The sequence below is a fragment of the Lissotriton helveticus genome, chromosome 2_1 (genome assembly GCF_964261635.1).
Source record: "Lissotriton helveticus chromosome 2_1, aLisHel1.1, whole genome shotgun sequence".
In the NCBI taxonomy this organism is placed as follows: Eukaryota; Metazoa; Chordata; class Amphibia; order Caudata; family Salamandridae; genus Lissotriton; species Lissotriton helveticus.
In genome coordinates this window covers 1,283,382,067-1,283,395,141 of record NC_136059.1, presented here as the reverse complement: position 1 = coordinate 1,283,395,141, position 13,075 = coordinate 1,283,382,067, and the positions used below count along the sequence as shown (strand labels likewise).

At 49.4% G+C, this 13,075-nt stretch overlaps 1 protein-coding gene across 2 annotated transcripts in view; it reads left to right on the top strand.

The window, feature by feature from the left end:
* SMARCAD1 (SNF2 related chromatin remodeling ATPase with DExD box 1) overlaps positions 1–13,075 on the top strand; it is an 809,617-nt gene that overhangs the window by 350,024 nt on the left and 446,518 nt on the right. For both annotated transcript variants that reach the window (XM_078676227.1, XM_078676228.1), the window contains exon 7: positions 5,779–5,889. In XM_078676227.1, the coding sequence (XP_078532353.1) occupies positions 5,779–5,889 (111 nt within the window). The remainder of the gene's footprint in view (positions 1–5,778; positions 5,890–13,075) is intronic.

Genomic DNA, 13,075 nt, shown 5'->3' with positions numbered 1-13,075 from the left:
ATGGCCTCCTGCATCCTACTGGTGCATCACGCCAGGTGGCGGATGCGGGCTCTGCAGTGGGACCTGAAGTTTCAGTGGGCCCAGCATCAGGGCAACCTCTCCGACCATGTCCTGATCTCGGAGGGCACTGCGAGACAGTTGCAGTGGTGGCTTACGGACCGCGATTGGGTCAGAGGCAGATCCCTCTCCCTTCCCCAACCGGAGCACGTGGTTGTGACGGACGCGTCCCTCCAGGGCTGGGGTGGCCACTTGGGAGAGGCGGAGATCAGAGGCATCTGGTCTCCGGCGGAGTCCCGGCTCCATATCAACCTGTTGGAGCTGCGGGCGATTCGCCTAGCACTGAAGGCATTCCTCCCCTTTGTCAACGGGAGTGTAGTGCAGGTGTTCACGGACAACACCACCGCCATGTGGTACTGCAACAAACAGGGCGGTGTGGGGTCGTGGACTCTTTGCCAGGAGGCTCTGCGTCTCTGGCAATGGCTGGAACGTCAGGGCGTGACTCTGACGGTTCAACACCTGGCAGGTTCTCTGAACGCCAGGGCGGACGAACTCAGCCGTCGGTGCTCGGTGGATCACGAATGGCGTCTGAACTCGGACGTGGCGAGAGGCCTCTTTCAGCAATGGGGAGAGCCTTGGTTAGATCTATTCGCCACAGAAGAGAACGCGCAATGTCATCAGTTCTGCGCGTTGGAGTTTCCAAGACGGCACTCGCTCGGCGACGCCTTTCGGCGCGAGTGGAGTTGCGGTCTGTTGTACGCCTTTCCGCCTATACCACTTCTGCCCAGAGTGCTGAAGAAGATCAGGCGCGACCGGGCCCAAGTTATCCTTGTGGCTCCGGACTGGGCTCGAAGATACTGGTATCCCGAGCTACTCAGCATGACAGTCGGTCCCTCGATCCGCCTGCCCCTTCAGGAGGACCTTCTGTCGCAGCAGCAGGGGACGGTCCTCCACCCGAACCTGTCCAGTCTCCACCTCCATGCTTGGAGATTGAGCGGCGGCAGTTGAGGCCATTTGACTTGCCTCCTGAAGTCTGTGATGTAATTCTGGCAGCCAGGCGTCCCTCCACAAAGTCGGTATACGCCTGCCGGTGGAACAGATTTGTGGCATGGTGCACAGCAAAGGCTGTGGATCCCCTTTCTGCCCCTCTGTCTAAGGTTCTCCTCTTCCTCCTTTCCCTTGCCCAGCAGGGCTCTGCTCTGGGCACTATCAAGGGCTATCTTTCTGCCCTTTCCGCCTTCTTGAGGCTACCTGATCAGCCATCTTTATTCAAGTCCCCTATTGTGTTAAGATTCTTGAAGGGCATCACGCACATGTATCCTCCAACTCCGTTCGTGATGCCTCAGTGGGACTTGAACCTGGTTCTGACTTTCCTGATGTGCGCTCCCTTTGAGCCCCTTCATTCCTGTCCTCTCCGTCTTCTCACTTTAAAGACGGCCTTCCTGGTGGCCATCACCTCTGCCAGGAGAGTGAGTGAGCTCCAGGCTCTTTCTGTTAAACCTCCCTTCTTGTCTGTTCATCCTGATAAGGTGGTTCTTCGGACTAGACCTTCTTTCCTGCCCAAGGTAGTCTCTGCTTTTCACATTGGGCAGTCCATCACCTTGCCCTCCTTCTTCCCGCCTCCGCATCCTTCAAAGGATGAAGAGCGGCTCCATCGTCTGGACCCAAAACGTGCGCTTTCATTTTACATGGATCGCACACGCCAGTTCCGGGTGGATGACCAACTGTTTGTTGGCTACGTGGGTGAGAAGAAGGGAAGGGCGGTACAGAAGCGGACCATCTCTCGGTGGGTCGTCCTGTGCATCAAAGCATGCTACTCTTTGGCTCGGAAGGAGCCTCCTGTTGGGCTGAGGGCCCATTCCACTCGGGCCACGGCGGCTACTACTGCCCTGGGCCGGGGAGTCCCTTTGCAGGACATTTGCCAGGCGGCCACGTGGGCCTCGCTGCACACCTTTGCGAGGCACTACTGCCTGGACAGTCAAGTCCGGAGGGACGGCTTCTTTGGCCGTTCGGTCCTCCAGGACTTTCTGGTGTAGGTTGTATTGGTTCGCAGACCCACCACCGGGGTTGGTATTGCTGGGGTATCTATTCTAAGGTAAGGAATCTAATACTAACCTGTTTCTTTCAGATGAACAAGTTACTTACCTTCGGTAACGATATATCTGTAAGAAACAGTAGTTAGTATTAGATTCCTTACCGCCCCACCCATCCTCCCCGTTCTGCGAACTGATACCTAGGGTTAAGGACATCCCTTTCAGGGCCCTAGTTTCTAATGGCACCAGTGTTAGTTCTCACATGGCTCTGCGTGTTCTGGCGCGGAAAAGCTGTGTGCAAAGAACTGACGTCAGCGCGCGGAGGCGGCGTCTATATACTCCAGCGACGTCATCACGGCGCACGACGCCGACGACGCGGAGCCGCAGGGGACGCCTGCAGACGACGCCTACCGACGCGCAGGGGTACTGCTACGCAAAAGTTTCCGGATCCAGACTGACGCCTGGGGATATTCTAAGGTAAGGAATCTAATACTAACTACTGTTTCTTACAGATATATCGTTACCGAAGGTAAGTAACTTGTTCATCTGCGCTATCCATCTGTCCTCTTTATCTCTTTTAACTAACCATGCCAGCAGCTTTCCTGCCTTATCGCCAATATCGTATATTTTGTGTTGTGTATGTGCCAATTGCTTTCTGGTCAGTTCCGTCAGGTGCTCCTTGTGGCGTCTCTGTGCTAGGTGCAAAACGCGGGACGTGTCGGGGATTGGGTCACTGGCATGTCAGGCCTCCGCCACAGTCAACTTCGTCTAAAGAGTTTGTAATTCTTGCTGTTTCTCCCTGTTAGTATTCACTATGGAGGATATGGCCTGCCCCCTAAGGACTGTCTGATATGCTTCCCATAGAACGACCGAGGAGGTCACCGACCCCTCATTCTCCTGGAAATAGTGTTTTGTCGTCTAACTTAATGCTTTCCTAATCTCAGGGATTTTAAGGTATCCAGGGCGTATAGGGTAAGTCCGGCGCCTTTTGTGTTGATGGTGCATGTAGCTGAGTAACATCGGGGAGTGGTCTGAGATGCCCCGTGGTTTAATTTCTATTCTGGTGATATTGTCTAGGCTACCCAGTGATCCCAGAAAGTAATCTATTCTAGTGAGGCTATTATGTACGCTAAAGTGGTATGTGTATTGTCGTTCTGTAGGATGGTATTTCCTCCAAATGTCGATCAGCCCCATCGCTACAAAGAAACTCCCTAAACGGGATTCCCCCTGTATATTCAGCTTCGGAGGGTGTCTATCCATGGAGTTGTCAACCACCGAGTTAAAGTCTCCACCAATGAGTAGTTCTCCCGACGGAAGTCCAAGTAAAAACGCACTTAGGGCCGGAAGGGCCACTGCGTGCAGTGCTGGGGGTATGTACACTGAGACAATATTTAGATGTTTCCCTTCCCATTGCGTATGTATAGCAGCAAATCCTCCCTCTTCATCTGATTTAACTTCTTTTATGATTAGTGGAAATTGTTTTTTGACTAATATCCCCACCTCTCTGGAGTTCGACGTAAAGTCTGAGTGCACCACCATCTTGTAGCCCCATCTGTCAAGTGCTTTAGTGGACGTGCCTGTGAGATGTCTCTTGCAGCAGGACTACCGCGGGGGGTACCCGTTTGATACATTGCAGGACCAATCCATGCTTAGTTTTATCGCCCAGACCTCTGACATTCCATGTCAGCACTGCTAGGGAAGGGGCTGTGGTGGCTGACGCGCCTATCGGGCTAGGCGGCGATTCATCCCCCATTATCATAGTGAACGGAACCAGTGGTTTCAGCAATGTGCGTCATACTTGAGGGTGTGTGTGCATTTGAGGATCTCATGCGTGGTTTCAATCTTGAACCTTAGAACTAATACAAAAGTTAACAGAACCCAAACTTTCCCCCCCTCCTATCCCTCCCACCCACACTGCCTCCCTGCTTAACGGACTTGGAACCGCCCGCCACCCCAACTCAGCAGAGTGCTTTTTCCCAACCCCAACCATAGTACTTGCTTGACGGGGTTAAGGAGTCCGTGAACGACACAAACCCTCCTTTTCGTCCATGGCCTGCGTCAGTCCGGTGTCCAAAGTCGGCGGGATCATGGCTCTGTAATCACAACAGTCTCAATCCGGGTGTTTGTGGCACACATTCTTATCCTTGGCAGAGAGTCCCTGTGTCTGATCGTGGCGAGCTCTCTGTGTCCGGGCGTCGTATAGTCTGACTCTGTGTCTTCGTCTTCTGCATGGCGGTGCTGGTTCTTGTTCCCACGACGTGGTTTGTCTGCTCGTCGCCAACCTTCCAGCCAGTCATAGGCCTCCTCAGGCGTCTCAAAAAACCATGTTTTTCTCTCCGCCACTACCCTGAGACTAGCGGGAAATAACATGGAGTAGGGCAGTTCTTGCGCCCGCATTGCCTTTTTAACCTCCAGGAAACTTCGTCTGCGTCGGGAGACTGCCGCTGTATAATCCGGGAAGGAGATCGCTGAGTCATGCATTCGGATCGGCGGTGATACCCTTGCAGTTTGTAAAATGGTGTCCCTGTCTCGGAAGTTGAACAGTCTTGCGAGCACCGGTCGGTCGCCCTTCCTGAAGCAGCGGGGAGCTTTTGTCATAAGCGTACTTGTCCAGCTTTGCCTGCGTATTGTGGGTCCGTGGACCCCTGCCCGCCATTCTGGTCTTGGTGTTGGCACAGATCACGCACTGCGCAGTGCTATTTGTCTGTCAGGCCTGTAAATCTCGCAGTTTGTCAGGCGCGGACAATTTTATAAATTCAAGCGGCTAATATAATTAGTGAGTTGCAGTGGTGGTGCCCTATACGTGGTGTGTTGCGCAGTTCCTGTAACTGGTTCAGCGTAGGGGCTTTTCCAGTCCGATACTATGGCCAAGTTTGCCTCGTTGTACCTGAATCACCAACCGCGGTGGGGGGGTGGTGGTGGAGGGAACTTCCTTCACGCTCCCTCCTTGTAGAACCGCCTTCAAAACTCGAGCCCCCGGCTGTGTGTCCACCACCAGGCCTCACCCTGCCTTTATCTGCTCCGTTTTCAGCCGTTTCTGTAGCTGTCAGCCCCCAGGACCGTAAATCACACCCGAATCTTGCCTGCCCACGTTGCTGTCAGGGGCTGTCTCGGCGTTGAAATTGCCTCTTATTGTGCCCCATTTCCCTCTCTCCTCGTTCTCCGGCTCGGAGAATACTCCAGGCCCCGGTCTCTGCTCGGGCGCTAGGCCGCTGGCCGTCCCTCTCGGCTAATTATGGCACCCCGTGTCTGATTTTGACCAGAGTACCGCCTATCGCCGCCGCTCGGTCCCGGACCTCTGCTCAGGCCCCTGGACTGCAGTTTTGTACCTGATCAGTGGTCGGATTTAAGTGAAGGGCTGTGTCGTCCGTGGAGCTCCCGCACTAAGCAGCCATCTTGCTCGGCTGTCAGCCACGCCCCATGTTCCACATTTTTTGATGTCTAATGCCTAATGGTTAGCTGATGCCAACATGCAGAGGTGTGGTTTATGTGGTTCCATGTTGTCATATCTGAAGGCAGGATGGCGTTGATGCAGTGGTCGATGGCGCCACTTGGCATGCAGGAGCGATTGTAATACTTTCCATATCAAGTCTGACTCCTAGGAAGATTCACAAGGTGAGTAATCTGTAGTTACATAGAGTATACACTGAAATTGCCAAAGGTAAGTAGTTTTTTTAAAAACAAAAATACAGTGCTGAGCAGGGGCTTATTTTCTTTGTAGATTACAATACTGTTTCGAATTTCACAGGTGGCCTCTGAAAAAAACTCAAGCAAGGACTCGGACTCTGAAGTCGATCTGGAAACTCAAGAAGCAAATTTAAAAAAGCTGCAGCAACATTTTCCAGATTTAGACAAAGAGGTGAGTCAGTGGTCTGTTTACATAGATTTTAAGTTTGAATGCCTGATTATTATTTTTTTGTATCTCAATTCTTAATTAATTTTTCAAAAAGATACAAGTATTGTTTTCATTGACCTAAATATTTCATAGTCTTGGGTGGTTAGTTTTTGCATATCCCTGCGTGTTAATTGTTTTCCCCAGTGACTGTTGACTGCTCCCTTCCTTAAATGTGTTAAGTCCCTGTACTAGAACAGCTACGAGTGTTAGAACCCAAAACCATGCTAACAAAATGACCTCTAAGCTCTGTGCACTGAAGAGGATGTGGCACATCTGTTGATGGAGACCTGTTTTTTGTTTCTTTCTGAAGTGCAGGTGTGCTATCTCAATAAATCTAGGTTTGCTGCCAAAAATTCACAAGAGTTTGACACAACCTACTTTTAGGCCCATTGTTTCTACTCGTGGAAGTATCCATGAAGCTACAGGAAAGCTAATAGATAAATATCTACAACATTTTATTCAACGGTCACGTACCTATGTCAAAGATACTGCAGATTTTCTGCATCACATTAGTGATATATCTTTGAGACTGATCCCATCTGGTTATGTTCCATAGATGTAAAATCACTTTACACCAGCATACCACATTACCTAGGCATGGAGGCAATTGAGAATATTCTATTGCAATCTGACTTGGACACTGATTTTCAAATCTTTTTAATGCAACTAATACATTTCACGTTGTATCAGAGTTATTTTCAATGGGAGGGCCAGCACTACGTACAGTTGTCCGGTACTTCTATGGGCAACTGTGCCGCGCCGGTCTATGCCAATGCATTCATGAAATATTTTGAGGAAAACAACATCTTGCACCTTAACACTTGGATGACACATGCCAAGATTTTCCTGAGGTACATTGACGACATATTTGTTTTATGGCATGGAGATCATGAATCTTTGAGTCAAGCATTACTACAATTAAACAATATCAATGATCGCATCCAATTCACTTATGAGTTCAACCAGGAGTCCATTACTTTTCTGGCAGTAAAAATTACTCGTGTCAAGGATCATTTAGAAACTGATCTATACAGGAAGGCCACTGACAAGAATAACACCTTGCACTACAAATCCTTTCATCAAACAGCCCTGAAAAACCACTTGCCGTTCTCCCAGCTCCTCCGGGTGAAACAGATTGTATCTGACACCACCAAGTTCGAGAAACAGGCCACCATCATGATCAAACGTTTCGAGCAAAGAGGTTATCCACAGACTTTTCTGAGAAACGCGAAGGAACGTTGTGATAAGCTAAATCGTCAAGAAGTATTGGCATTCAAACAAAAGGGTATCATCAAAAGACCTGTGGTCGTGTCTAAATACTCAGTTGTCTCAAAAGCATACAGGGCATCCATACTCAAACATTGGTCAATCATAGGCACTGAACCTGACTTTAGACAGATTTTCCAAGGACCACCGCTATTTGCTTATAAAAGAAGCCACAACCTAAAGGAAATCACCAAACCTATACATGAAACCTCCACCATCTACAAAGGCAATCAACCATGTTTGAACTGCAAGAATTGCAATAACCTCATCAAAGGGTCAGTCATGAAACATCCTATGAAAGGTACCAACATCAACCTTAAACTCAACGCCACCTGTGACTCAATGTAGTGTATATAATCAAATGTCCCTGCGGACTGATCTACACTGGGAAGACTTCACGTAAACTAAAGACACGAATTAACGAACACAAAAGCAATATTAGGACGGACAAGTTGAAATCAACCTTAGCAGCTCACTTCAAAGAATTTAGACACAATGTCAGCCAACTACGATTTGCTGCTGTTGAAGTGATGTCTAAGCGCGATGACAGAGACAATAACAATTTTCTTCTGCAATGAGAAAATCACTGGATTAAATTTCTACAATCTTCCAAACCATTTGGTCTGAATGATCGGATGGAATTTTTGTGCTATCTGTGATACAGTGATGATTATGTTTATGTAAATGTAAATGTAGTATACTTGTAAAGCGCACAGCTGCCCCAGCAACGGGGCGTCCCGGCGCTGTATAACTCTGGGGAACCCGTCCTGGCTCTCCCTGTGGGATGGTCCCTTGCTGGGAGTCCCCAAGGTGGAGCCAGGCATCCCCGGAATTGGTGGGGCCGTTGTGGAGATTAGGCAAGCTAATGCCCAGAGTTGCCGAGTGGAACCCCTGATTAGAGTAAGCACCGAAGCGAGAATTATCGAGTCCGCTGACCAAGGTCCACGACCCTGCCGAGTCGGGAATTGAACCCTGGTCCCAGGCTGACTTCTGCTCTCAGGCCTGCCGCCTCTAACCAGTGAGCCACACTACTCCTTTGTTTTACATATTGCTCTTTATTTTGCGATCACCGTTCCTCATATTCCTCTGTCTTTGCATTTTTCTTACCCTTATGTCTTTCCTTTCTCCCTTTGGAACTATATACTATCACTGCACCTATCATCGCATATTTATTTCTCACACTGATTTCTTACTTTTGGTTCACTCGTTTCTGACTTACTTTTATCGTGCACCCTTATAAGGTCATTCACTCAGGACTGAGGGGGATTTCACTTTCTTCACCTGTGGTACTTGGAGCACTTGGGTATTCCAAGGTATGCAATATGACCCTCCATTGTTCTGCTATCGGTCGCAGGCGCAGCCTTCTCAACTCCTCCCAATGCAGTGCTCTCTCCTCTGCCCCGGCCCACGTAGTCACCTCCCTCTGCCACACAGTCACCTATGGTCCCATAGGTGCTTTCCAAGCGATTGCTATACGCCTTCCGCCAGAGCCAGGTCTATGAACTTATTTCCCGCTTTACGTTTAGGTGGCCTAGAGTAGATTCCCAGTAGACAGACTTACGCAGTGCAAGGAAGCGTGTGTCCTAGTGTAGAATTGAGTATCGGGAGGGCTGTATGCCAAAATATTTGTGTGATCCTGCATTCCCAGATCATATGGAACAAATCTGCATCTTTCCAATTACATCTCGGGCAGCGCCTCCGCTCTCCCCCAAAAATTACAAATATCCTGTGCGGTGTTAAGTACGTCAAGTGTACATAATTAAACTGTACATATTTCAATCTTGTGCTCCGCGCTATTTTCTTAGGAGATTCCAGGACCCTCCCCCATTCTGCATCTGTGAGGTCTCTCCCTAAATTACTTTCCCACTTCTCCCGCAATTGGGACCGGGGGTTCAATGAGGCCTCGCGCAAGGACGTGTAGAACCATTTAATTTGATGTCTCGCTGTGCCCAGGGTAATCAATGAATGCAGCACTGCATGTGTCTCTGCCTCTTCTCTATTCCTGCCCCATAACTTTACGAATGCCCTCTGCAGCGCCTCATACACTAGGAACTGGCCTGAGGGCAGGCCACACCCCTCCACCAATTCTGCGAAGGGAAGCAAAGTTTTCTCTTGATAACCGTCTGCTGTGGTTTCGAGGCCCACCGCCGCCCAGGGAGACAACTGCTTCACAGTCATAACCTGTTGCGGCTCGCCATGGGGCAATCCCACCAATGCCAACTCTTTCGAGTATTTTGGAGTGTTGGGTACTCTTAATGCTAGGTCTCCAGCATTGCAGTGCCGTGGTCTGCAGTATGGTAGTGTAGGGAACTTTTGTTGTGTGTATCAGGAGCTTCGCCAACAGTAGGCTGGGGCTCTGGTCATGCTCCGCTGATAAAGTCCCGTCTATATTCACTCCCTCCAGCTATTGGGCCAACCATTGCATCTAGGCCGCGAGCTGGTATAACTCGAAGTCAGGGACTCCCAAGCCTCACGCATCTATAGGGCATTTCAATATCATAAGTGACACTCTACGCCGCCGTCTCCCCAAACTAAGTCTCTCTCCAGGGAGTCCAGGTTGCAAAATCAGGCTGCAGGCAGTAACTGGCATATTAGCAAATTAATAAAACACCTGGGGGAGCATAACCATTTTTGCCAAGGATATCCTGGCCATGATGGGGAGGCGTAGCGTACCCCAAAACTACACACTAGATCTAAAGGATCTCAGCGCTTTATTCAGATTTCCCCCTCTCAGATGCTCCAATGAGTGGAAGATCTGAAGACCCAGGTATTTGAAGGTTTCTGACGCACAATTAAGGTCCACAGAAACCTCCGGCAGGCGCGCCAAAGGTCCAGCCACTGGGAAGAGATGTCTTGCACTTGTTAACTTGCAATCCTGACAGTCTCCAAACTTCTCCAGATGTCGCAGGGCCGTTTCCGCCCCGAGCAGCATCACGGAGATACACTAATAAATCATCTGCCTATATGATATATGTCCTTCCCCCTAATGTTAACCCCATGCCTTCTCCCCCCTGCCAAAACAATTCAGCCAGAGGCTCTATCGCCAAGGCGAATAGAAGTGGCGACAGGGGGCAGCCCTGACGAGTGCCTCGTGTTACACAATATTGTGGGGAGATAGTTTTGCCGGTCCTAACCCTGGCTGTGGGGCAAGTATAGAACAATCGTGCCCAAGTCACCCAGTCGTCCCCCATACCCAGGCACCTCATAACTGCCAACAGGTAGTCCCATCCTACAGTATCAAAAGCCTTTTCTAGGTCAATCAATAAGATAGCAGCCCGCTGGAGGGTGCACGCTCCTGGATGGTAGAAAACCGAGTATAATCTACGGAGGTTATACGAGGTATTACGGGAGGGAATAAACTCATTTTGATCTGGGTGAATTAGGTCCTGCATGTGCGAAAGTAGCCGAAGTGCCAGTACTTGACTGAGTATCTTAAAGTCAGTATTGAGCATGGAGAGGGGCCTGTAATCTTTCACCTTGTCGTCCGGGGACGCCGTTTTGGGGAGTGAGACCATCAATGCAACCATCAATGCATCTCACGTGGTGTACGGTAGGTAGCTGAAGTTGAAGAGACTCCGCATACATGGTCACCAGTCTTGGTGCTAACTCAGTCCCATAAGTCTTGTAGAATTCTCTCGGCAGGCCATCTGGGCCGGGAATTTTCCTGTTAGCCATAGCAGCAATAGCTCCCTGTACCTCCTCTAGAGTCACAGGTCCACCTAATTTCGCCCTCATTTTTCATCCAATGTACAGAGACCTAGCGGCTCCAAGAAAGCATCAACAGCTGCACCAGAAAGTCCAGGGGGGGCGGTGTAAAGGGCTTTATAGTAGTCCCTAAACAGAGCATTGATGTCTCTTGGGTCATACAGGATTAGACCATCTGTCGTCTGTACACGCATAATCGGTGATCCATGCATTTCCGGCCGAATCAACAAGGACAGGAGACGGCCCGCTCGTCCCTTCTCCCCCTGTACGCTATCCATATAGGTCTTATGATCTTGGGCCCTTAGCCGTTCCAGTGGATCTGCATATTGCACGCGTTTGTCCAGAAGGCGTGTGTGGGCCTGTGCGTCCCGTCCCTGGAGATTATCCAACTCCTGTATTTCTCCCTCTTTATCCAACAACTCGCAGTGTAGGTCCCTATGCACCCCCACAGTTTGTCCCATGCAATGACCCCACGCCACCACCTTAAACGCTTCCCATTCTACAAAAGCAGGGCATCGGCAAATGGAGCATCTTCCAGGGACATCCGATTAAGGTGCCATGTTGGTTTTGGGAGTCTATCTCCATATGGACGATATGTCAACAACAATTGGCTGTGATCAGACAAAGTTTGTCCCAAATACTCTGTATGCGTGATGGAATCGTAAGGGTGGGGGAGCACCAAAAGGCATCTAATCAAGTATGGAGCTGGTGCATTGGGGAATAAAAGGAGTATTTTTTCTTGTCCCTGTGTTGGACCCTCCAGATATCTTTCAACCCCCAATGGAACATGCAGTCTCGCAGACCAGCCACCACTTGGCGGGTCTGGGCACCGGGAAGAGGGCGATGCGATCGATCCAGATCCACATCTGTCACTCCATAAAGGTCCTCTCATATTAGTACTGGGCATTCCATCATGTCTGCCACATGTGTAGAGAGGTCAGCCATATAGGCCAACAGATCCTGATTAGGGGCATACACACAGCCCAATGTGACTTCCCGCCCATACAGCCTCCCCAAGAGGAAGACATACCTGCCCTCGTTGTCTGTAGCAGACTGTATTAATTCAAAAGGCACCCTGCTCGAATCCAAATCAGTTTCCCACGGGCATACGCTGAGAAAGTCATAGCGTACACCTGTCCCCTCCACCGTCTACGCAGCCTCTCCACCTCTATTTGGAGCAGGTGTGTTTTTTCCAGGAGAACCACCTGCACCCCGCCTGATAAGGTAACTGTGAATGCTAAGACGCTTAGACATGGATCCCATCCCCTTAATGTTCCACGTAAGAAATTTCAGCGTCTGATGTTGTGTTGCCATTATTGGTTAAGTGGTCCATCCCCCCACATACCTGACCCCAATCCCCCCCCCCCCCCTAAATTCCCCCAGGCCAGAAACAGTGCAATACCCACGCCATAGACAAGACAGGTCTTACGCAAGGAAAAAAACAAAACAGATTGAAACAAGCATTTGCAATGCAATAGGTCTCGCATTTGTGAGAGTTTGAGCTATTTTTATTGTGAATGACATTGCCTTTTATTTATGTTTTGGTTTTTGAAACATAAATAAAAGCCATTGTCATTTACAATGCCAATAGGTCAAACTCACGTAAATGCGAGACCTATTGCAACGCAAATGCTTGTTGTTACCGAAAATTCCTTTCCACAGCGCATACTGGCTCTTTTAACGTTACTCACAAAAATAAACAGGTACCGGTAAAGCCCGAGAAGGCTTAATGTTACCAAAAGCACAATGCTCCAGGACTGGAATTATAATCAACATAGTGGCAGAACTTAAATCCCAATGGCAGAAGTCAGGAGGCCTCACAAGGAACATATTAACCTGTAATAATGTGCTAGAATCTGTTGGAGGAATATGGTTAAAGACCCGTGTGCACACTGATGAGAGGCATGTGAGTCCAGGACAGTGTCTCTTATGAATGAGCAGTGCGGACCCTGAGTAATAGTCTCTTAATGTATGCAATTTTGCCATCTGCACTAGTCCTGTTATCATCAGCGCTATTCTTATTGTTGTCATTGGCACTAGTCTTGTTGTCATTGGCACTAGTTCTTGTTGTCATTGGCACTAGTTCTTGTTGTCATTGGCACTAGTCTTGTTGTCATCTGCACTAGGCTTGTTGTCATCGGCACTAGTCTTGTCATCGGCACTAGTCTCATCATCTGCA